Source organism: Pinus tabuliformis, chromosome 8 (genome assembly GCF_031772625.1).
Source record: "Pinus tabuliformis cultivar Carrire ecotype Pingquan chromosome 8, CPIR1, whole genome shotgun sequence".
Classification (NCBI taxonomy): Eukaryota; Viridiplantae; Streptophyta; class Pinopsida; order Pinales; family Pinaceae; genus Pinus; species Pinus tabuliformis.
This window is the reverse complement of record NC_142294.1, coordinates 58,959,891-58,986,401: the sequence shown is the minus strand read 5'-3', so window position 1 is coordinate 58,986,401 and position 26,511 is coordinate 58,959,891. Positions and strand designations below refer to the sequence as shown.

The window sequence follows — 26,511 nt, the reverse complement described above, 5'->3', positions numbered from 1 at the left end:
TAAGCGGTTGAAAGACAAACGCAGGTGTAGGGGCGTGACAGTTGGTATCAGAGCTGGCTGATGACCGGGTTGACGATGAAGTGCTGATCCCACTGCACTATCATGACAGTTGGTATCAGAGCTTGGTTGGAGCTAGTAAGCAAGGTTGCTCGTGACGAAGTGGTAGTGGAAGCAGGTACTTGCAGGTGAAGGAAGCTAGTTTCACATACAAGTGGAACAAGGGCCGGTTCATGGTTGCAAGAAACTTGGTGAAGTTGGTGAATGGTGAAACAGGTTTAGCAGGGGTGAAGCTTAGTGCTTGGGCCAAGCTGAACGACAAGACATGGCAGGCTTGGAAGAATGCGAAGGGAAGCTCTTGCTTACCTTATACAAGTTGAAGAGGTTGAAAGAAGAGAATTCCCGGATTCGAAAGGAACTTGAAGTCTTGGAAAAAAATGTTGAGGACGAACTTCTTCAACTTGGTTGGACAATGGAGCAAGGTGAAGTTGCAAATTGTGCTATCAAGGAAGAGGAAGCGGTGATAGTTGAGGATGTTGCAAACATGACAATGATTGAGGATGAACTTGAGATTGATCAAGTTGGACCAGGATCGTGCCGTTTGCAGACATGGATGAATGAGGAGACTCACATGGAGGAGCCTCATGATGATGATGATGATGTAAGTACTGTTGATACTTGTGTTTCACTTGAGCATTTGGTAGATGGACCGTATGCAGGGAAAGGCAAAGCCAGTTTGCTGATGCTATGGAGGATGTTGCCATGGATGACTATGATGAGACCTTGTATGGAGAAGCAAGGATTGTTGATTGTTGCAAGACTTGTTGGGGTTGTTTGTGACCTTATGGTAGAAGGTACAAGGGCCCATGACAAGAGAGGAACATGATGATCGTTGCGGATGAATGGGTCATGCTTTAGTCACATTGGCTAAGTGCCCGGCATGACTCATGGATGGATTGAAGGGCACACACTTGAGGTACGATCATGCTTGGGTGGACTTCTCATGGCTGAGACCAAGAGCAACTCTTGGTGGAACCTTCAATGGAGGAGCCAGGATGGAAGGGACTCGTGATGTGATGATGATGATATGGTTGGGTGACCGAGTTCACTAGACCGAAGATTTCAGACTTGGATGAGGATGACAGATTGTTGTGATGGGTCTACTTGGTTGGACTACATGGGCAACTTAGTCATGGACATCAGGTTGGAGACATGGAGCATGGCAGTCTGATGCGAGGACATTATGCAGGAGCACTTATAGGGGTGTCATAGGGGCATCCAATGAGGAGTGCCAAGGCAGGTATGTTGTGCAGATGGATTTGCTAGTGTGACATGGAGACTTATTACTTATGAGCCGATGGAGAGGTTGTGCACTCTTGTACAACAAGGCCATGGACTTGGATGGACTTGTGAGCAGGCTATGGAGCATTCCTACTACATGGAGAGCTGAGGCATCTTGCAGAGACCTTTGGGCCGAGACTTGTATGCTTGCTGAGATGTTGGTTGGGGATGACTCATGGAGCTCATGATGACATGAGGATGTTGTGACTTTTGGAGTTATAACGATGATGATGCCTTGGTGCCAACACTTGGGCATGGGTTGAGCCGAGACTCAACTACTTTTGACACATGGGAGCTGATTGATCTATGATCATGGGCAGCACATGGATAGATGAGACAGGTGTATACTTGTTTCTATGGCAAACTTGGGGGATGGCACATTGCAGATATGATGGGGGTTGCTTCATGGACCTAGATGTGGCATACCGGGAATTGGAGATTGATGAGATGATCTCTTCATATGGAAGAGATACAAATATGGATGATGTTGGGATAGATGTGGCTGATTTCATGTAGCACATTGACACCAAACATCATGGACAACATGTTGCAGATGAGATGAGGGCTACTTCATGGACCTGAGCATGGCTTACACTTATATGGAGATGGATTCTTGATCGAGTTGAGGATGTGACAGGATGTTCTGAGAAACGACTGGTGATGGCATGAGGATGTACATTCTCATGGTTTGGGCGTGACGGTTGGATTAGCTACCCAACTAGTTCAGCATTATGTTGGAGTATCATGACAGCAGTTCACATGATGACACATGAGGAGGTCGACACGATATGTTGCAGTGAGCATGTAGCTTGGGATGGAGGGGCCAGCCTTCCACGATGGAAAGCAGCATGTGGAGATTGTGACAGGGTGATCGATGGTCATGGATTGAGATGATTTCTGATGGATAACATACCGATGAGGTGTATACCTTGGCATGGTAGTCTTGGTGACAGATGGTTGCCGAGGCGAGACATGATGGAGACAGTGGTTCTACATATGTTGCAAAGATGGTTGCGGTATGTGGAGGAGTTGACATCATGGATATTGATGATCTTGGTGGATGGCTACCAGGATGATATGTTGTCGAGGACGACAACGACTTCAGGTGGAGGAGGATGTAAGGACCTGCGGTCCTTGGCACAACTGCCCGAAGTGCGACCCTGGGTGAGCGCGCGGTTGGGCGTGCGAGCTGCGGTGCGACGAAGTCATGCGACAAGTATGCGACGTTCTCTTGGAGTATATGCGATGATATGGGGAGGGAACGTTGGTTTATACGCATGGTGTGTGGAGTTAACATGTATGTGGGCCGACCACACTTGGAGACGAGGGCCGACGTGAGTTAGGGGCTTTTGTGATAAAGTGTGGGCGTGGAGAGGTCGGCTGGGCAAGCCACAACCTCGCCCCACGCATGGATATATATTGCAATGCATTGGAACACTTGGAGACATTCATTCTCATTGCTCACTAATGCAGCAAGAAGGTAGTGCGAGGTGCAGGTCGTAAGAAGGCGCAGAAGTGGATGCGCCCTCTCTTGGGCGAAGGCACGGCAGCACACGGACTTGGGCAAGAGCACTGGTGAAGGCGCCCGCCAGGCGAAGGCGTCGGGCAGGGCTGCATGACGCGTGCGCCCGCCGACAAGCTGGGCGTGCGGGTGGCCGGTGAAGGCGTTCAGGGGGACGTGCACGACGGGCGACCGGGTGAGAGCGTCCGTGCGGGCGTGCACGACAAGGCGACCGAGTAGGGCGTCCGCTGAATGGAGAAACCAAAGTGCGGAACAGGCGACCCGGGTAGGGCGCGTCGTGCACGGAGGTGAATTGGTTGACACGGTGAGGGCGTGCGAACAGGCGGCCGGGTGAGGGCGCGCGCTGTGCACGACCGAACGGTGGAGGCGAAGGTTGGAACCGGAGGTCGTAGAGTTGGGCAGGCGATACTACGTGTTGTTCACACGATTTGGGCGATTGCCAAGAGTTAGCAAGCGAGATTGCGTGTGGGCAGGTGTACACGATTTGGGCGTTTGCGACCAAACGAAGAGCGAACCGGCGAAGACGTGCGACGAGGTGAACGAAGGGTTGGTGAGTCGTGCGGCGACCGTGCGAAGGTGCCGACGAGCTGGGCAACCGAGTTTGCCGAAGTTGGAAATTTGGCTAAGTATAAATTTGGGGTTTCCCAAGGACTTAGCCTATACTTTGTAAAAGTGGAAAAATTATATATATTGATATTCGGGCAGACTCATATTGCAGGGAGTTGCCCCTCCCTTTATACTGTTGTGCATTTCTCTTGTATAATGCTGTTGATAATGAATGTGTATGGGTATTCATTGGTATAAAGGAACACATAATAATACTTGGTAACGAAAATAAAACTAAGTATGGAATGTTAAGGCGTAGTCTACAATCGTAAGTATTGGTGAAAAGAAAACGGTTGGTAGTGCTGCACCTCGCTATAAGCGGTTGAAAGACTACCACAGGTGTAGGGGCATGACAATTCCCCTCAAGCCATAGCAAGACCTCCTACATTTTGTAGTTGGTTCATTCCGACATATCTGGTATGATGCCTATGAACTCTTTGGGAGGATATCTATATTATCTCACTTTTACAGATGATTATTCTCGCAAAGACTTGGATATACTTCTTGAAAAAGAAGGATGAAGTGTTCACTTAGTTCCATCACTTCAAAGCCTTGATCAAGAATCAAACTGAGAAGAGAATCAAAATTTTAAGGACGGAAAATGGGGTCGATTATGAATCCAATGAGTTCCATGACTTTTGCAAAGAAGTTGGCATTAAGAGGGAGACCACAAAACCATACACTCCTGAGCAGAATGGTGTGGCTGAAAGAAACAATCGTACGATTGTGGAAGTTGTTTATGCCATGCTCCATGATCAAAGGCTTCGGAAGTTTCTATGGGCCGAAGCTACGAATACCGCCGTATATGTTCAAAACCGATGCCCTCATCAAGCATTAGATTCCAAGACTCCCGAAGAAATGTTCACTGGTAAAAAACTCGATGTCTCTCATTTTATAATTTTTGGAAGTCCCGTATACTTTCATGTGTTGAAAGAGAAAAGAAGCAAATTGGGTGCATCTGGAAAGAATGGAATCTTTGTGGGCTATAGCGAAAATTCTAAGGGCTATAGAATTTATGTGGTTGATCAAAGGGAAGTCGAAATAAGTCATGATGTCACCTTTGACGAAGATATGGCTCCTAGCAAGGTTGACAATCTTCCCATTCTAAGCAAAGATGAAGACGTTGACACCAGGAAGCTGAATGAAAAGGAAGATGAAACGATGTCGAATGTTGCAGAACCTATGGATCCTATAGATCCTCCTCCTCAAGAGCCCTCCTCCTCTAGGAAGAGGCCCTCATGGCTCAGGGGGACTCTTGAAGATACCGAGAGACATATTGCACCAAGAGGGACTTTCCGTGAAAGCAAGAAGCCGACCAAGTATCAGGGATACTTGACCATTATGAGCACCATCATTCAAAACAAGTATACATCGTTCGAAGAAGCCATGAAGCATCAGGTATGGAGGGATGCTATGAATGAAGAATACAAGTCCATCATGAAGAATGATGTCTGGGATGTGGTTCCCAGATCCCAGGACAAAACAGTTGTCACTTCGAAATGGCTTTACAAAATCAAGCATGGAGCTGATGGGAGTGCTGAAAAGTACAAGGCTCGCTTTATTGCTCGAGGCTTCTCTCAAAAGTAAGGTGTGGATTATGATGATATATTTGCACCTGTTGCCCAATACACCACCATCCGCTCGATCACAACCCTTGCTGCTTCACAAGGATGGAACCTACATCAAATGGATGTCAAGACCGCATTCTTGCATGGTTAGATTAAAGAGGAAGCCTATGTGGAATAACCCGAGGGGCTTGACATTCATAATCGGGAATCTCATGTATGCAAGTTGAATAAATCTCTCTATGGGCTGAAGCAAGCATCCCGAGCTTGGTATGAGAGGATCAATAGCTATTTGATGAAGCTGGAATTCACTAGGAGTGATGTCAATCCGAACCTTTACTTTAAAGTTGAAGATGATAAGCATATCATACTGGTGATGTATGTTGATGACCTCTTTCTAGCAGGTGTAGACCCTCTCATTCACAAATGCAAGAGGGAGTTGGCTTTCGAATTTGAGATGAAGGACTTAGGACTAATGCACTATTTCCTAGGGCTGGAGGTCTGGCAAAAGCTAGGAAAAAGTTTCCTATCTCAAGGAAAATACGTGTTGAAGATATTGGAGAGATTTCGGATGGTGGACTGCAAGCTCGTGACTACCCTGATGGAGCTTAACTTCAAGAGTTATGCGGTGTACTGTCGGACCTGTATTGGGAAATGCTTCTAAGTATCGTCAACTCATAGGAGCACTAGTGTTCTTAGTGAACTCCCGTCCGGATATATGTTTTACAGTCAACACGTTGAGCCAATATATGGTTGAGCCTTATCACTCAGATTGGATTGGTGCCAAGAATCTTCTGAGATATCTTCAGGGCACAATCACTTATGGACTGAGATACACTGCTGGAAATGTGAGGCTGCATGATTATTCCGACGCTGATTGGGCAGGCAATGTGGTGCATCGAAAGAGCACTTCCGGGTGTTGTTTCTCTTTAGGTCCTGCTTCACTATCCTGGAGAGCAAGAAGCAGAAGTTGATGGCGTTGAGCACCGCTAAGGCCGAATAAATTGCTGCGAGTATGTCCTCCTGTGAAGTTGTCTGGTTGCGGAGGCTCTTTAGTGAGTTGTTTGGACATACGTTGGATACTATTGTGATCCTCTGCGACAACTAGAGTGGGATTCGTTTATCATAGAATCTCATATTTCATGATCGCTCCAAGCACATCGATATCAAGTACCACTTTATCCTGGATATGGTACAACGAGAAGCAATAAGGCTCCATCATATTGGGACTGATGAGCAGGTCGCCAACATTTCGACGAAGCCCCTGGGAAAGGTCAAATTCTTGACTTTCCGAGAACGACTAGGAGTTGTGGAGAGACCCTCTTATGAGGGTCCTATATGATATATGCATTGAGCTCTGGGAGCTCCGGGAGGCTTGGGCTACTTCTTGGAGTGATGAGCAACCATAGGTTGAGTGGTTCAACCTTCCCCTATTGGTTTGTTGTGTACAAGGTGAGTGGTTCAGCCTTCCCCTGTCATACCCCGTGGCGAGATGTAGGCAGAATGAGTGGTTCATCCTTCTCTTGCCGAGACATCCTACCCATGCAGTCAGGGACTCATTGGAAATACCTCTCATTTGGCCAATGAGTAGGGAAATGAGGATAGGGACCATAGTACTATCAATGGACGCATCGTGTAACTACCGTACTCCCTATGCTAGGTTGATATTGATCTGGGATCAATTGATACTAACTTCGGGTCAATAAGAATGGTATGAGACACTCTCTTTATTTGGAACTGATTTCGGATCAGTAAGAGTGGTATGAGACACTCTCTCTATTAGAAACTGACTTTGGGTCAGTAAGAGTGCTATTAGACACTCTCTTTTATCTGGGACTGACTTCGAGTCAGTAGAGGATGGTATGAGACATTCTCGATCACTTCTTCTTCTTCATAGTTCAGCATAGCAGAGCAGTGCATTGATGGCAGAGATAGTACCGACAGATAGATGGATTAGCAGATGGAGTTCCCCCTAGTTGAGAGCGAGTGTTAAAATTGGCAACTAGGGCCAAACTCCAAGTGGGTCACCTTATTTATGGCATCTGATATTTTTCTTGGATTCCTCTCATCGAAAGGTGTAGGATTGATCTAAAGATCATCTGATTCCGACATGTATTCATGGAGATATGAATTTATTTGTATTCTTGACACCCCTAACTTATCCTCAACATGGCATATAAAAGGAAGAGACCTTGTGGCATAAACTCACTCATTTCAACACACATTCTTCTCTCTCCTACACATTAGAGGAGCATCTCTCTCTCACACGTGTGGCTGAAAGGAGGATCCAGATCTGAATTAGGGCAGCATTGACTTGGGTTGATCGTGGAGCAGAAAGGCTGAGTTTTGGCTACGTTGACCAGTGAGGAGGTTAGTTTGACTGTGGTTTGGGTTGGGCAACCTCTCCTAGGCTAGCTGCATTTATGTTCATCATTTCAGACCCCTGTTTGACGGTTTGACCACCCTTTGACCAGCATTGATTGTCAAGGGTTGATCGCAGACATGCACCTACGTTGATTGCAGTTTGACCATCATTTTCGAATTGTTTTGAGTTGTCTATCATTGTTGTTGGAGGCCGAGTTGACTAAGGTTGAATTGAGGTCAATTCTGACCTGTTTGATCAACTTTGACTTTGTTGGTGAGGGTTTTGTTGCAGCTGTCATAAAATTACAGATTTGTGTAATTGTACTATCTCACTCTCTCTGCTGAATTATTGTAGAATATAAGAATTGATCAAGGGTTTCCCCGCATTGGGATTTGTCCCTGGCTGGTGCCACATCTTGTGTCTCTTGTCTTGGTTTGTCTTCCACTGTTTACATTTATGTTCTATCTGCATTTTACTATCATGATGATGTGATTGCTATTTTGTAAATTGATATTGGGCTAATAAGAAAATTTGAAGTAAATTGCTCTTAAGCATAGAACATACCATAATTTAACAGCATTGTTTTATGAGACAAGCTTAGGCTTGTGATTGTTGCCTCCATAAGAAGAAGGATGAATAAGGTATCATTTCTATGATATGTATTTGTTCTAACATAATATTTGATGTAATGTCCTACATAAACAGGAAATCAAAGGACAACTACTCTTGGTAATGTATGAGGCATTATGATTGAACTTTTCAGTGAATTGTTTAAGCAAGTATCAAATATGAGCACATTGATGCGTTTCTGATCTACAGAGAGCAGGGTTGATCGAGGTCATTGATCTAGTTCTTCTCCCCTGTCTGAGCTACCAAGGTGAGGAATTGAGATGTAGGGCTCATGGGTTGAAGGATCTTTGAACAATAGGGTATCGCCCCTATCTGTCACCCATAAGGTGGAAGATGTAGCTCCCCTATCTTGGTCTATGCAGGGTATATCCCAGTTAGCATCATACGCACAAGTCGGGCTTGTTGGGATTGTCAAACCCTGTATAGCCAACAAGATGAGAGAGCTTGGGGGTGTGTCATCCTTACCTTTGTTAAGTCTAGTATCAAACCCAAGTTGGATTATGATGCAAGCATTCTACCATTTGACTCTTGAGAGTCATTGTTGGGAAGATTAGCAAGCAATAGGATGGATGAGATATCGTATCTCACCTATTGCTCGACATAGGGTGGAAGACGTATGCTCCCCTATGAGATGACATGAGGTGAGAGTGTCCCATAGGACCTTCGTCATTGTTATTGGATTCCGAGTTGTGATTGTGCTCCCCGATGTGATTCCAGTTTGGGCAGGGCTCCCTAATGATAAGCTCTCTATTATGGATAAATTGTCAAAGTCGGCCAGCAAATCTAATGTAGGCTCAGAAGCCCCAAAGACACGTCTCTTCACCCTCAACATTGCATATAAATAGGAGCATCTACCTCATTTGGACATCATTCATCACACACATTTCTCTCTCTGTCCTCATCTGATTGGGTGTACGGATTTCTGGGCAGCCTCTATCTCCACACGTGCAAAGGACAAATAGCCAATTTTCTGTTTTGGGTGTTCACTGAATTGCAGGAGGGTTTGACTACTGTTGCCCGGGCAGCAGTTGACTGAGTTTGACTGCGTTTTTCTTGGGAAATATTCTGTTTGGGCAGGCCGCATTTCTGGACACAGAAATCGAGGCAATCTGAGTTGTTTCACCAGCATTGACCGCAGGTTTGACTCTACATTGGCTGAGTTTGACTGATATTTTTGGGACTGTTTTGGGCTGATCTGGACTGCTGTTGGAGGCCGAGTTGACTGGGTTTGACCGAGCTAATTTGGAGGAGATATTCTGCCATGTTGACCAGCGTTGAGCTTCTGGTCAGGGCATCCTGTTGACTGCTATTTGACTGGATAGATTTTGACTGTGATTGGGTAAGTGAATTTTGTATATTGTACTCTCTCTCTCTCTGCTGAACTTTTGAAAAATAATAAGAATTGATCAAAGGTTTCCGCACATTGAGGTTTGTCCCTGGCATGCGCCACATCTTGTGTCCTCTTGTGTTGGCTTGTCTTCTACTGTTTTATTTATGTTATATCTGCATTTACTGTCATGTTAATGTGATTGCTAATCTGGAAATTGATATTGGGCTAATAAGAAAAATTGAAGTAAATTTGACATTCTGAGATAAGCCTCTGCAAGAAATTGTACCTCCACTGCCTATAATGATCTCGAAATTTTTGACAGTGTATAGAAAATAGTTGAGTTGTGCAGCAAACTTATGGTCAATGAATTTGTGGGCGTTTATAGAATCAATGATAACCAAATTCATTACTTCTTGTTGTAGCATTCCACTAGTAATGTATGTGCAATGATGACGCCCACAAGCACGTGCATGCAGGCTGTGGGGACTTATAGTTCAACTGGTATCATTTCTGTGGCTGGTTCCATAGGAACCTCTATGTTGGCCACTTGGTCCTATTCCTCTTCTTGGTTATCTTCAAGAATAAACTCAGAACAGCAATATTTTGTGCCCCAAAAGTAGCAGATTAGGACTTGACTCTTTTGCACAGAAATGAGGAACATATGAAGAGATGCATACAAGAAGGAAATGTATGAAACTCAAATAATTAGAAGATAAAAGGAAATATTTGACATAAGAATCAACAGTTCGCTGTGCTACTCATGAACATGAGGGCACTTGCCTCATTTAGTTTTCGGAGTTTTTCTGCCTCGTCTGCTTGTTTCTTCTCCCAATCCTGCTTTGCTTTTTTATTCATTAGTTGAATTTCACGTCGTACATCTGCTGTAATGGTAACTTTGCGGCCGACCTTCTCAAGATCAACTCGCTGTAAGAACCCAAACACAATTAGAATGCATAGGGATTTAGGTACAAATTCCCAACTAAGGATAAGTCCAAGGAAACCACCTGTTTGGACAGTCTGATCAAGTGGCCCACCATGTTTCGTAAACGTTCTTCAACGCACTGCAAAATTGATGGATGCATCAAAATAAAATGCCATATAATAAACCAGCACCACAAAAAAAGTTCAAAAAGAATTTCTTACCAGTGATAAGCAGCGCTCAGTGTCACTGCTTACATTTTTTATACCACATTTTGCCACTGCCATATAGAAAGAAGATTATTTGGAATGTGCTAAGACATTTTTTTAACTTTATAAATGAAAAGGTGGCGTGAGGCAAAACAAACAATTTAACAGGTGGATCTAAAAATATTTCAAGGAATGAGGCTACATTCATTGAGAGATATGTATGCAATAACCATCATGATCAGGAGAAAGATAGGGAGAAATGTAACTGATTCCAGCTAATTTGGCATGCAATGGTCCCTTCTGTAAGAACATCCTATCCTCCTCCTCTTGCACAACCCTTCTCATTGCTTCTGTTGTATGACTTTCTTCTTTTGGCCCTGCAAATAACTGTTCTTCCTCTTCCTGGACCAGAGCAAAAAAACCACACTATTGTCAAACTCAAGACGTTTTGACATGTACAATGTATTTAAGCTAGCCATCAAGCTTTTTGAAATTTCATGAGGACATTAATGCAATCCAACCATTGCTTAATTGACATTAGCTGTTGTTATGAACTAAACATTACCCTTAGGTTAACTCCACTGACAGCAGTAACATCATTAAGTTGGTCAATGCTTTGATCTAGAAAACCCCCAGATGTCTTCTGTTTTTTGCTGCATGTAATAGAATAGATAACCATTAGATGGAATAAGATATAAAACTCTGAAAAGACACATTGTTCTTTAAGATTAATAAATAAGTGCACGCATCATCAGTCAATCCAGAAATAATATAATAGAATCTGAAGGGTAGACTAAAACAGAGTGACAAATAACGCCCAGCGACATTGAAATATTGACCTTGGAAGTTGTGTTGAAGGACCAGCAACCTCGTAAGGCTTTTTCTGCCCAATTAGGGGTTTTTTGGTAGGAGTCCTGATCTGAGAACCAGTTGCTGAAGAAGGTGGTGTTGAAGGCAACTGATGGCGAATCTGACCCTGCAATGAATTACTTGAAGAATGTGAAATAGGTCCACCAAATGACGACAATGAATGATGTAACATTCCAGCTGAAGCTGTGCCAGAAGTTCCTAGCGGTGCCTTGATAACAAACAACAGAGGTTTCAGCAAAACTGATTCCCTTGGTACCACTTGCAAACAATGCATAACACAGCAAAAATGCACAATTGACTCCAACAAAATCATTTGGCTTCGGTTACTCTATATAAAGCTTTCATACTTTTTCCTTGATGCATGTGTAGAGTACAGAATAGAATGCCTAAGCATATGCTATTAACTATTCATCCCACCATCTGGATCCCATGCCTTCCTCAATATCCTTGGGGTTTCCAAACAAAAAATTCAACATACCACCTGAGATTTATATGATGCTGCAAAGAAACAAGCCACCAGACCAAACATCGTCTCAACCAGCCTAAATCCATCTTAACTCTGGATCTATCAAGCGCCGAAAGGGATCAAATCTCTCCAAGTGCAAACCTGTTTTTTGAGTGCAAAACTTGAGGAAATGTTTGCACCTCAAGATATTTGACCACACTCAGAGCTTGATAGATCCAGAATTAAGATGGATCTAGGCTAATTTGATTATTAATAATTAATAATTACAGTTATTAAATTTATTATTTTATTTTATTACTTTTATTTTTATGTAATTTGACGGAGTCAAAATGTTTTGATAACATAACATAACAAGACATTACAACATCTCTTCCATGCTAGGTTGGAGAGTGTCTCTCAAAAATGTAATAAAGTTAAATTTAAGAATATATATTTAATATTTATAAAATATTTTGATTGTGAAATGAGAGATGGTTATTGGGCATGTGGTATTGATGAGCCATGGTATTATTGGCCCATGATATTATAACGAAGTCTATTTACAAGTTAATAATATCCATGGTGAAGTGGGGGTTAATATCCATGGTTAAAAATCTTGTTATATTGTAAATTTATTGTAACTATTAAAGTTTTTATATGGTTCTCCGAATTTAAGCTTTTGCAATTCATATTGTTACAAGAAAGAGATTTATATGGTTATTCATTAAATTTAATTATAATCTTTTTATTTTTAGATTTAACTAACAAAATGTTATAAAGTTAAATTCAAATGAAATATTTATAAAATATTTTGATTGTGAAATGAGAGATGGTTTTTGGGCATGTGGTATTGATGAGCGATGGTATTGTCCCATGGTATTGTAACAAAGCCTATTTACAAGTTAATACCTATGGTAAAGTGGCATTGAATATCATGGTTAAAAATATTGTTATATAGAAAATTTATTGTAAGTATTAAAGTTTTTATATGCTTATTACTTAAATTTAAGTATGGTTACAGAATCATTATTTCAATTTATAAACTAAAATGGATCTTAACTTATAACTACTACTTGTAAGTTCTATTACCGCTCAAACTAGCAGGGGACCTAAAGGGCAAACACTAGATCAAGAGCAACAAATGGAGGCTTAGCCCACTGTAACCTCAGCTAAGACACCATACTATTTACGGACTTTCACCAATGGGAGGAGACCCAGTATATTATGGAGTCACCAATGAAGGATAAACCAATGGGTGGATGTGGAGTGACCCAAGTGATCCATTTCCAAAAGAGGTTGTAGAATAAGCTTGCTTGCTTTCTAAGCAAAGTCCAATGTCTTCTAAGAGAAGGATGGGAGGATTTGAGGGTTAGCTTTAGGGAATATGACTTGTGAAAGAGTTTCTTGTTGATTTGTGGTAGCATCGGATGTGCTCTAGCCATGAAAATTGGTGGAGAGGCTAAGCCACATAAGATCTCCAAGACCCAAAAATGGTTTGGGGAAATTCCGCCCGATTGGAGAGATATTAAAATAATTAATATTTTTAATCGAGTTCCCAAGTCTAAACTTAGGAAAATTAAAATATTAATGGATATTAATATAAAATTGGGTGAGAATGTTCTAAATAACATGGATCAAGGCAAATCTAATCTTAGTAGTTGATTAGAGACTTAATCTCAACCATTGAAGACTCAACAGGAAAAGTATAAGAGCAGGGTTGAGGGTCAGTTGGAGATACACCAAGATTGAACAGTCAGTTCGATTTTCTGGAGCGGGGCTTACTAAGAAAATTTGAACTAGTGGTTTGTTGCAGCGAGGGGCAATGAGTACATAGCAAAGAGGCAGGGATAGTGCAAGAGGGTCAGTGTAGTGACCGAAGAGGCAGCTAGAGCTACGCAGAGGCAGCTGGGGACTGCGCAGAGGCTAAGGGGCCTATGTGGGAGACACAGAGGTCCAGAGAGCTGACGCAAAGAGCTAGGAGGCTGACGCAGAGGCTTCAGGAGTTGAGTTGAAGCTAGCAGAGCTAACGCAGGGCCAAGAGGAAGCGCCGGAAGGATTTTTGTGGGGTAGACTAGAGCTGAGAGGCTGAATATATGTCTCTGAGAAGAGGTATTACTGTCGTGTAACAATCTCTGTTGGGTGAGCCATTTATGGCACCCTAGTTGTACTCAAGAATCTGCATAATAATAAAACCCTCAGAACTGCTACACTGGTTTTCCCGCATTGGGTTTTTCCAGGGACGATTGTCCAAAAATAACGATGTCCCTTGTGTGTTTGTCTCAGTATTTCAGTTGTTGATCTGTATATGAGTTAAGGTTGCATTTGTGTTTATTTCAGTATTTATATTTATAAATAACTTGTTAATGGAATAAACAAGTAGGAGAAATTAAACCAGATAATGTTGTAGGGAGTTCTAACGTGTCAAACTTAGAAATTTCGACCGTACCATCAAACTTAGAAATTTTGTTGTAACTGATAATAAGGCTTCAAATACGATTTTGAATGTAACATATATATATAATAAAAATTGAATGATGAATACAAGGCTACGACGGTGCTCCTTAAATAAGAGTTGACTGGCCACACCTAATCAGAGAGACATGTCCTTTGGGACTAATGTCTCTTCATTTAACTAATTATTTGCTAATTAACTAATTATAATTAATAATTTATTTATTTAAATAATGCTTTTAATATTTTAATATTTTATTTAATTTGTTATGATTTTAAGTTCATAACATTGCCTTCCCCTTAAGATGCTTTGTCCTCAAAGCATAGGTAGGCCTGGGTGTTGATGCATGAAACGTTCTGATTCCCACGACGAATCTTCCTCTGGTAACCTCTTCCACTTGATGAGGTATTCCTTTATTGTTTTAAATAGTAAAACTTTTTCTCGGGTAGCAAGTATACCCTCAAGTTCAAGGATTATTCTTCCTTCTTCATCGGTCTATGGTATTTTTGTCTGTGCTTTTTGATTTTGTCCTAATACTTTTTCGAGACTTGATACGTGAAAGGTATTATGGATTCGGCAATTGTCTGGTAACTTTAACCCATAAGCTACACTACTTATCTTTTTAATTATTTGGTATGGTTCATAATATTTAGGTGACAATTTATTCTTCCCTTGTTATTTTAGTGATAGTTGCTTATAAGGTTGGAGTCTAACAAAGACCCAATCCCCCTCCTCAAACTCTCTTTCAGAACGGTGTTGGTCAGCTTGTTGTTTCATTCTATTATGGGCCATGGTTAGATTTTCTTTTAGTAAGTTGATGATTCTTTGACTTTCTCCTAAGTGGTCTTTAACAGCTGGTACCCTAAAATCAATGTTTTAAAACTCCGACTCCGACTCCGACTCGGCAGACGGTTGACTCCGACTCCGACTCCGACTCGGTATCGACTTGGCCGGCTCGATTTCAATGACTCGGTCCTTGTAAAAAATACATTAAATATTTATTTTTTATAAAAACACATAATTTTAAAGATTTTCATTCATGTTTCCAAACACACAGCATTAGAATATAGATAGAAGACAACATATGATCAAAGTAGGCTCATGAATATATCCATTATATCAAAATGGCACCCAGTACATTGTCCAATACATACACGGTGATGATATAGAGATCGAAACAAAAACACATAACCAAGGAGGCTATAAATGGCCTCTACAACAAAACTCTGTGACCAGTACTACTGGCTACTGCTAGAGTTGCCAAAATCATCTGGCTCAGTGTTACTTGGGAGCAGGAGCGAAAGTGGGGAGCGAGAGTGAAAATGGGAGCGGGAGCAACATTTTGAGAAGCTCTTGGTTTGGGAGCGAATCCCAGAGGAGTTCGACAACCAATGTCACTAACATCACGGTACATAGAGGGATTGGTGCTCTTGATTAAATACGAGTTCCAGAATCCATACCCTAATACATGACAAAATTCAATGGAAACATTGCAATCCTCCAATCTTGAAAACCTGAAAAACTGATAAGTCTACTGGATTTTGAATGAAATCTAAAATTCTACTTTCTCCATATGAAATCCAATGAGGCCAAAACCACTCTCAAACATCCTGAGTCATTTCATGGTAATGTTAAAAATTTAAGTAAAAGGATGAAAATGAAGATTAAGGAGAATGTCACTTTTACTTTAAGAATTTAACATTACCATGAAAATTTATAACTGCTTGGAGTTCAAACCAACCAAAAAACAATTTAAAAATCCATTAAAATTTTATTAAATCGCAGTTTGACATGATGCTGGGCGTTTTTTTGTGACTCGGCCGAGTCATAACGGAAACGGCCGAGTTGGCCGAGTCAGCCATGACTCGACCGAGTCATTCAATGACTCGGCCGAGTCATGGCTGACTTGGCCAGTCGAACCGTTCCAAAGGCCGGGTCATAGAAAAAGGTATTGGCTCGGATCAACCCGGCCGTTTCGGTTTCGAAACGGCCGTTTCTTAAAACAATGCCTAAAATCAAGGAATGCAAAGTCTTTCCACTTGGGTGGTTCGTAACCATATAGGACTTGGAAGGGTGTCATCTTAGATGATGTGTGGTATGCGGTATTATACCACCATTCGGCTAGGTGTAGCCACTGTGTCCATCTGTTTTGTTTATCTATAACGAAACAACAAAGATATGTTTCCAAGCATTTATTAACGATTTCAGTTTGCCCATCAGTTTGGGGGTGATAGGCTGAACTCATATTAAGTGATATTCCTGCTTGATGGCAAAAATCCTTCCAAAATTTCCCTTTAAACCTTACATCTCTATCACTGACTATGACCTTAGGGAACCCGTGTAGTTTGTAAATGTTTTTACAAAACACATCAGCGATTTGTTTGGTTGTGTCAATGTTTTTAATAGCCATAAAGTGAGCATATTTAGTGAGACTATCGACTACTACAAATATTTTATCATTTCCATCAGATGCGGGTATTCCTTCAATAAAATCCATCGAAATCTCTTCCCACTTCTGATTTGGAATGTGTAGTGGATGTAACAACCCTAGAGTTGAAACATTTTCGCTCTTGTTTCTTTGACAAATATCACATTCTAAAACATATTTCTGAATTTCCTTGCTCATACCCTTCCAATAGAATGACTGTCAGACGTCGTAGTAAGTCTTGTAGAATCTGACATGTCCAGCGGCTGGTGAATTGTGAGACTCCCTTAGTATTTTTACCTTAAATTTGGATGCAGGTGTTAGATAAATTCTCCCCTTGTACCATAAGATGTCATTTTTCCACTCGAAGTTGCTATATTGACTGATATTGTTGATCATGGAGTCACAATCCTTATCCTTGGCATATTCGGCTCGTATTTCGTCCAACCATTCCAGAACGACTATCATGGCAGCACATGTTGTGTGATCATCATCCTTACGTGAGAGTGCATCAGCTACGACATTCTCCTTTCCCTTCTTGTGTAATATTTTTAAATCGAAAGCTGACAACTTCTCCATCCACTTTTGTTGTTCTGTTGATAACGTCTTTTGTTGAAGTAAGTATTGAAGGCTGTTGTGGTTGGTTCGGATTGAGAATTTACTTCCAAGAAAATACTGGCGCCATTTCATCAAAGCGTGTATGATGGAAAGCATCTCCTTTTGGTATGCTGATTTTAAGCCTTCTTGTTTATTGAGTTTCCTGCTCTCAAATGCTATAGGGTGGTTGTCCTGCATCAATACAGCGCCAATTCCAAAACCAGAAGCATCACACTCGACCACAAATGGTTAGGAGAAGTCAGGAGTTGCTAGTATTGGTGTGGTTGACATCACTTTAATTTCTCAAAACACTTGTCTGTTTGGTCATCCCATTTAAAAGCGTTTTTCTATAAGAAATTCGTCAGAGGTGCTGTCAGGTGTGCGTAGTTTTTTATAAATCTTGTGTAATACCCTGTTAAACACAAAAATCCCCTTAGCTTAGATATGTTCTTGGGTTTTGGCCACTCTTTGATTGCCTTGATTTTGTTGGGATCCACTTGGACTCCTTCCCTTGATATAATATGACCTAGGTGTTCAACTTCCTTCTGCCCAAATGTACATTTTGATAGCTTGGCATAAAACTGGTTCTTTTCCAAAACAGACAATACTTCTTCTAGATGTTTGAGATGTTCTTCCCACGTCTTACTGTACACTAAAATATCATCGAAGAAAACTAATACGAACTTCCTAAGGTAGGGATGAAAGAGCTCATTCATGGTGGCTTGGAAGGTGGCTAGTGCATTTGTTAATCCAAATGGCATGACCTTGAACTCGTAATGCCCTTCATGAGTCCTGAATGTTGTTTTTTCGATACCCTCGCCATACATTCCCTCTGCAGTTGGATAGTATTTCTCTGAAAACATTTTCAGATATATAAACAGCAAGTCTTGATCTGGATCGTACACGAGACTGCAGCAATTCACACGGTTGTTAACTTTGGGCCTGACTTCATATATTTTTTTAGGTTTCTCGCAACTGATTTCAGAATTACTCTGCCGAGATTGACTGTCCCACTTTTTCTGGTTGGTCTCAACAGATCGATGAATCGATGATTCATCTTTACCTCTATTTTTCCACCAGTTTGCAAGGATTTTGTGTATGAGTTTTCCACCTCTACATGAACTTTTCTGTCTACTAGTTTCCCCATCTTTAATGGGCTTGGGTATTTCAATTTTATAACTCTTGGTGCTAGTTTGAGATTCTCTAAGTGTGGGCTTTTCATCTCTATAATTATTATGGTTGACATTTGAGTCTCTGTTGGTGGGCATTCCATCACTATCCTCATCATTGTCACAGTCGTCACTGTACTCTTGACAATATCCACCTAAGACAGAATTTTCAGACTTCTCATCTCCAGTTTTCATTATCATCCCAATTAAACCCTCAAATGGATTTCCTTCATACTCTACATCATAGGTACTTAGGAGTGTTGGCCTTACACCTACTAAAAAACCCTTAATGTCTGGAGACTGTGGTTGCTGATCACTTAGTGTAGCTGAATCATTTGTTATATTTGCCATGAAGGTGTAACCACTGTAACCCAGGTCTTGAGGTAATGAAAGATGAGAATTACAAATCTTCATCCAATTTAATGGTTGACATGACCTTCCTACTAAAGGTGGCCTTGCTGGTTGTTGTTGAAAAGCATCATTACAGTTATCTTTACCATTATAATCTTGAAGATCATCTTCATTCTTATCATAATTTGAAATTGACATAACCTTTTTCTAATCTTCTGCATCATCATTATTGTCTTCTTTAGCATCTTCCTCGTTGTTATGATATTTTTCATCTTCTTGTTTTTCGATATAGTCCTCATCCACAACATCTTCATCCAGATCATTTTCCTTGCCATTAAGATCAACTTTTTGATCGAATTCTTCTTCATTTTCTTCTTCCACATTTTCCTCTCAACATGCTTTAACTTCTGCAATTGATTTTTTCAAATGCTGAAATGCTTCTTGAATACTAAATTGTTCAACGTAATCAGGATATGAACGTAATGGCACATTGTGCAGCGAACTACGTTCAAAGGCCCGCATGATTATATCATGTGCCATGGCTCTGATACCACTGTAGCATAAAAACTATGCTGAAGCACAAAAACTGATAGCTTGAAGGCTTGAATGTAAAAATACACACAGGTATTTAATAATAATAGTTTATTAATATATATAAAATGTATAAGATAATATATGATGATTACAATGAGGCCTTGCTTTTATACCTCAACAAGTGACCTTTCGTGAACGGGCATGTCTTTTAGACATGCCTTTTCACTTAACTTAATGACTATTTAACGTAATTAATATTTAATTATTTAATATTTACATTAATTTTATTTATGTCATTTGTTATGAATTATATTCATAACACCCTTACAGCACAGATAGGGTGGGAGATTGGCCAGATGGACGTCAAGACTGCGTTCTTGAATGGGGTGATAGAAGAAATAGTATACATTTAACAACCAGAGGGTTTTGAGACACATGAGAAGAAAACCCATGTATGTAGGTTAAAAAAATCTTTGTATGGGCTTAAACAAGCGCATAGAGCATGGTACGGTCGAATTGATGGTTACCTGCAGAAGATGGGATTCGTCAAGAGTGACGCAAATCCCAACCCTACTATCTGATTGTAGAGAATGAGCCTCTAATTCTGGTGTTATATGTAGATGACCTATTCCTGACAAGTTCATCCAGTCTGATCAAAGATTGCAAGGAAAACCTAGCTACAGAATTTGACATGAAGGATTTGGGACGGATGCATTATTTTCTGGGTTGGAAGTTTGGCAACAGAAGAGTGGAATTTTCCTTGGACAAGGGAGATACGCTACAGAAATTTTAAAAAGGTTCAGAATGAAAAATTGTAGACCCATGACTACTCCAATGATTACCAACTGGAAGAAGATTGATACGTCTAAAGATAAAGAAGTAGATCCCACCTTGTACAAGCAGCTCATAGGGTCCCTGATGTATCTGGTCAATACCAGGCCAAACATTTGTTGTGTTGTCAACACCCTCAGTCAGTTCATGGTGGAACAGAAGAGAACACATTGGGCAGCAGCCAAGCATGTTCTCAAATATATACGAGGAATAGTCGAGCATGGATTAAAGTACATCCAAGGCAATGATATCAGGCTAAGTGGGTTCACTGACGCAGATTGCGCTGGAAGTTCAGTAGATCGGAAAAGTACCACTGAACATTGTTTCAACATTGAATCAGGAATGACCTCCTGGTGTAGTAGGAAGTAGAAATTCGTAGCTCTGAGCTCAGCTGAAGTTAAATATATGGCAGCTAGCACAACATCGTGTGAAGCCATATGGCTTAGGAAGTTGCTTGTGAATCTATTCAGGAGAAGGATGGAAGCGACCAATATTTTGTGTGATAATCAGAGTTGCATCAAGCTCTCTAAGAATCCAGTTTTTCTTGATCAATCGAAGCACATTGACATAAGGTGTCACTTTATCAGAGATTGTGTCCAGCGAGGAGCAGTAAAGTTACAGTACACTCCGACAAGAGAACAAGTGGCAAACATTCTCACTAAGGCTCTAGGAAGAACAAAGTTTGTTTATTTCAGCGAGAAGATGGCGATGATTGAGAATTCGTTTCAGTAGCAGAAGCGAATAGTGCAGTTCTTAAGAGGGAGTTGCAGTGCAGCAGTTGGCAATGGCAGTGCTATGGGCAGCATGATGCAACATTTGAGAGGGAGCTGCAATACAGATGCAGCAATGACAGTGGCAGTGTCATGGGCAGGAGTACATAGTACAACAGCGCAGTGGATGATGAGCAACAGGTCGAGCATCAATAGCGCAGAGGACTGATGTCATAGACCAGTGTGATACTTCTGCTGGGATGTATTGCTAGAGCACATTCCTCGCTAAGAGGGAGTGTTGATTTTTTTGGGTAGCATCAAATGTGCTCTAGCTCAGAAATTTTGTGGAGGGGCTAGAACACATGAGATCTCCAAGACCCAAAAATCATTTGGTGAAATTCTACCAGAATTCTATTTTATTAAAATAATTAATATTTTTAATGGGGTTCCTAAGTCTAAACTTAGGAAAATTAAAATATTAATGGGTATTAATGAAAATATGGGTGAGAAGCTTCTAAGAGACGAGGATCAAGTCTAATTTAATCTTAGTCGTTAATTAGATTTTAGATCACGGTCGTTGACATCTCAACAGGAAAAGTATAAAGGAAGACTTGAAAGTCATTTGGAGAGACACTAGGCAAAATTGCAAATACTCAATAACCCGAGGGAAATCGATTCTCAAGAAGTAAGAGTTCAATTTCAGAGGGAGAGTTGCGGGGTGAAGGAAGAGGAGGGTATCAGCGTCAATCAAACACTGAGGAAGAGGGGACGCAGTGCATCAGAGGGATAGTGCAGAGGGGCAGCTCAAAGAGGCAGCGCAGCAAGGGACGCAGTCCTCACACAAAGATGACGCGGACGTGACACAGTAAACGTTGGAGGGTCTCTTGGGTGTCAGAATTTCTCCAAAGAGTGGAGGAAAATTATCTCAGGTGTTTTCTCAAAGATTTCTCTATGTTCTATAAATCATTCCTTGTAAAGAGATTGTTGTTGAAGAATAATAAATAAACCCTCATTTGTTGCACCGATTTTCCCGCATTGGGTTTTTTTGGGAACTATTGTCCAAAAATAACTGTGTTGATACGATTGATTCTTGTGTTTGTATTTTTCTGTTCTTTTCTCTATGCTGTTATGTGACAACTGCAGTAGAATTTGCTTTGATGTTTATTGAAGGGTTTTGTAAATAACTTATTGTGGAAAATAAGTAGGTGAAATAAATCAGCTACTGCAATAGAATTTCATGTTAAAAATTTTCACACTTACCAACCATGGACCACAGGTGGGGACTTCAAGATGGCCTGCCCTTCCATAACGGGCTTCGGGATGTGCCAATGTCTCCTAAACTCCAAATGGGGTTAATCAAGTACCCTATTAGGTCGTTTCCACTTCTAAAGGGGATAATATGTTCAAGGTACACCCTTCAAAAGTTGGTGGCATGTGACAGATAGGTGAATGAAGTAAGGGATGAAAAGGGGCAACCCTGGGACACATGCTAGGGTACAAAGGTAGCTAATAAAAGGGAAGCCCCGAGACACATGTTGGGGTACAAGGGTAGCTAATAAAAGGGAAGCCCACACTTGGGTTTATAATGTATAATAGGGAGCAATAGTGGTACATGAGGTGCCATGAGCTTGATTTTTCCACCCTTCTTCATATGCCTTTTTCCTTTTTATGATTTTGTTTGATTAACTGCTTGGGGCTCAAGGGGTAGGAGCATGATACATAAGATATAGCAATGAATACCCCCTTTTAAGGTAGGCTGGTTCATTGCCCACCAAGGGTTGGGACGATCATGGGTTCCTATATGATGAAGGAGGCTCATAGAACCTGTAGGAATCAAAGTGATGACCATGATGATGGGGTAGAGCTCATGTATTGGTTTTTTCCCTCGTGATAAATGTGTTTGTCCTGCCCATCTTTTGTATTTTGTGGTACATTTTCCTGCTGAATGTGGCCAAATATCCTTGTCTTTCTTTTTAGCTGCATCAACCTCCGAGGCATCATTCCAAGCTTGACCCAAGGTGTGGGCAAGGGGAAGGGGTGAGTTAACCCTATGTGGACCTAGTGGAGGAATGTGGACCCAGGTGGGAGAAATGATAAATGCAGTGATAATGAGTGGAAAGGGGGTAATAAAAGCGGATAAGGGAGCAGGACCACGCAACCAAAAACAAGAAGAAAATCTCTTGGGAGTTATATATGTGGCCATCAGTTTCTTGCAAGAGTTTTCATAAAATAAAGAGGCAAGTCAAACGTGAATGAAACACACCACTAGTTACTCAAACAATGATGATGAGCGAATTTAAAAAGAGACTAGACGATTTTGAGAAAAGGTTGACCCAAAATGACGAGAAATTTGTGAAGCTACAAGTGAACCAAGATAGTTTAGAGAATCAGCTCATGCAAGATTATAGCGCCATTCAAAGGGACCAAGCAGACCTACGAAACTTGGTTAATCAAAATCACAATCAAGTGATGTGTATGTTAAGCTAGATCTTCCAATCAATGAATAATGCAACTGCCCAACAACAAGACTCTTCAAATACGTCAAACTCGTCAAGCTCACATCACATTCCGAAATCTCCACATTCATCTACCATACCAGATCTACAAAACAGTATACTGAATCTTCAAAATATGATCATTTCAAACCAAATTCCATCATACAATCAACCAATTGTCACATACCAACAAACAACAAATCTCGAGTTGTCGAAATTTAATAGTAATGAGAAACATGGTGTAGCATGGTTCAATAAGGCAAAGGAGTATGTTGAGATTTACAATATTGACAAGGATAATGAAAAGCTCAAACATGCATCCATGCAGCTTGAAAGCGACGCATCTAACTGGTACATGTGGTCGAAGAAGTCAACATATGCGATCAATTGGAGTAAATTCAATGATGATTTCTTTAAACGATTACAAGGTATCAAGGAAGAAGACTTCTTCACAAAACTCACCAGACTGCAACAAAAGGGAAGTGTAGACGAGTATACTAGATTATGGGAAACATTAGCTACACGAGTACTCGGATTATCAGAAAAATGCCTTATTCAATCATGCATCATTGGACTCAAACCATATCTCCATAATGAACTTAAGTTTCATGATGTTCCATCTGGCGATACAAAAAGCAAAATCTGCAAAAAATAAATTCGAAAGAATATCATTGTCAAACGTTGAAAGAGTTTATTCAAGATGAACGATTCCCCAAACTTCTGACATGGAGAATACAAAATACCTTCCACCACATCTAAGAGGAAGAAAATCTAATACGGTGGTGCAAAGAATAAAAGAAAGTAAAAGCAAACATTGTGGCAAAAAATGGGAGCCCAGACACATGTTTTAAGGGAAATGATACCAAGAACATATATAAATGTGAAGCAACAAATGAGTCAGATAGTGAAGAATCAAACATAGAAGAAGTTGTGGATTCTCAACAATTTCCCCAAAATTAGACAGCGAAAATGTTCTGCAAGTATCACTATTAGCCATGAGAGGAATAGCCCAACCCCAAACCTTAAAATTAAAACGACATATCAGAAAGAACAATGTAGTGGTTCTAATATGTACAAGAAGCACTCACAATTTTGTTAATGCAAATCTTGCAAGAAAGTTGAATCTTTTCACATATCCAATGCCTAATATGAATGTGATGGTAGAAGATGGAAAGAAAATCGAAGGAGTAGGGAAATGCCATAAGGTTAAACTGCAGATTCAGGACTACAATTTAAAATCCCCAGTTTACATAGCACCGTTGGGAGAAGTGGGTGTGGTCCTAGGCATCCAATGGCTACAAACCTTAAGCACTTACTCTGCCAACCATCAAAAACAATTTATCAAGTTTAGATGGGAAGGGCAAAAATATAAGTTATATGGTTTTCAACCACCTAGAAATCAGATTGTATCATCCCCCCAGATGGTGAAGTTGATCCGAAAAGGAGCACCAGCTTCTATTGTTAGAAATACTAAGAGGGGGAGTGAATCAGTATTTCTTTCAATTGTTATTTTATGCCAATTAAGATTTTTATCACAAACTAGACCAGAACACGAGATAAAACAAAAATAATTTATTGATCAAAATATTGAGGACTCCAATCCTCTTGTACAATAAATCAAGGCTCCAACCAGAGCAATATTATTTTTGACTTTTTCAAGGCTCCAACCTTGAACATATCCAAGCTCCTACTTGGTCAATATGGGGACTCCAATCCTCTCAACAACTTCCAAGCTCCAACTTGGTCAAAATGAGGACTCCAATCCTTCTATCAACTCCAAGCTCTAACTTGGTCAAAAATCAAAACCTTACAAAAACTTACTTCAAAAGGTTTTCAACAATGCTCCAAGATTGCCTTCAATCAAGACTGTTGAAATTTGGTACCGGAGGACAGGTGGTTCCCTAAGGCTTTGATCTTTGGCCTAGGGAAAAGTGTTCAAAAGAATTTAATTTTTTCTCCTAAGGTGACTTTATAATTTTTATAAAGTTAAATCTAATTTAAAAGTGACTTTAAGTGATAAAGTTACTAAAGTCTAATTTTAAAGTGACTTTTATAAAGTCAATGAAAAATTAGAAAGAAAAAGTGACTTTGGAAATAAATGACTAAGTGAGTCTTTATTAAAGTGGAGTGAATTAAAAAATAGAAAGTGAGATTTAAATGAGCATTTAATCTCAGCCATAGATCTCAATCTATTTCAGCCATTGGATTTAGGGATCACCCCAAAGTCACTTAGGGTTAGATTAAAGGAGGAAAAGGTCATTCATTCTTTCATGAGCAGATTGGGAGAAGGAGAGCAAGAGAGCAAGAGAGATTTCTGAGCAGGGAGGAGAAGGAGACAGCAGCTTGGCACACATTCCAAGGCAGCAGTTGAGCAAATTTGTACAGCTGATTCAGCACACAGTGAAAGGCAGATTTTGGCACGATTTTCAAGGAGTGGTTTGCACAAAAATCGAGGAGCAATTTGCTAGTTTTTCTGCACGCAAAATGAGGACCGTACAACGCATTTATTGCAGGTCGTACAACGCATTTATTGTAGTCCGTACAGCGCATTTAATGTTGGTCGTACAACAACATTTAATGCTGAAAGTGGGCACGAAAGTGGAGGAGGTCGTACAACGTTATTGCTGTCCTGTTTGCTGTAATTTCCAAATTGCTGTGAGGCACGGGAAAAGAGACAAGTTGTAAATTTGCTTGCTGATTTTTTGTTGAATATTTCTCACTGTAAAAAGGCAATTTTCAGAAATAAAGAAGAGCTCTCGAACTGGTTTTCCCCAAGAGTTGTAGGGGGGTTTTCCAGGGTCACCTTAACCAAAAATCTTTGTGTTTAAATGTGTTTTAATGGCTGTTTGTAACTGCTGAATTTTATTTCTGCATTTTCCAGCATTCTGTAAAATTTCCAAAATTTGTGTTTTCAGCAAAATTTATTTTTTTCAGTGTTAAATGTATAGATATGGGAATGGACATTTAACTATATGGGAGAAATAAGGTGAAACTGAAAACCGGGGTGGGAAAACAGAAATTTCTACATGGTATCAGAGCATGAGTGCTAAAGTGCAGTTTGGGACAGCAAGAAAGAAAATTACAGCCTGCTGATTTTTCACTCAGAAAATCCCAGCAAGTTGATTTTTCACAAACAGCAGTTTTATCT

At 40.6% G+C, this 26,511-nt stretch overlaps 1 protein-coding gene across 3 annotated transcripts in view; it reads right to left on the bottom strand.

Moving 5' to 3' along the window:
• The window catches only part of LOC149234134 (transcription initiation factor TFIID subunit 4b-like), a 138,545-nt gene that overhangs the window by 41,105 nt on the left and 70,929 nt on the right, over nt 1–26,511 (bottom strand). For 2 of the 3 annotated variants that reach the window (XM_089371757.1, XM_089371758.1), the window contains exons 6-11: nt 11,324–11,562; nt 11,050–11,137; nt 10,751–10,886; nt 10,500–10,555; nt 10,361–10,417; nt 10,137–10,280 (exon numbers count right to left, since the gene is read on the bottom strand). In XM_089371757.1, the coding sequence (XP_089227883.1) occupies nt 10,137–10,280; nt 10,361–10,417; nt 10,500–10,555; nt 10,751–10,886; nt 11,050–11,137; nt 11,324–11,562 (720 nt within the window). The remainder of the gene's footprint in view (nt 1–10,136; nt 10,281–10,360; nt 10,418–10,499; nt 10,556–10,750; nt 10,887–11,049; nt 11,138–11,323; nt 11,563–26,511) is intronic. The other variant, XM_089371759.1, reaches the window with a different exon arrangement.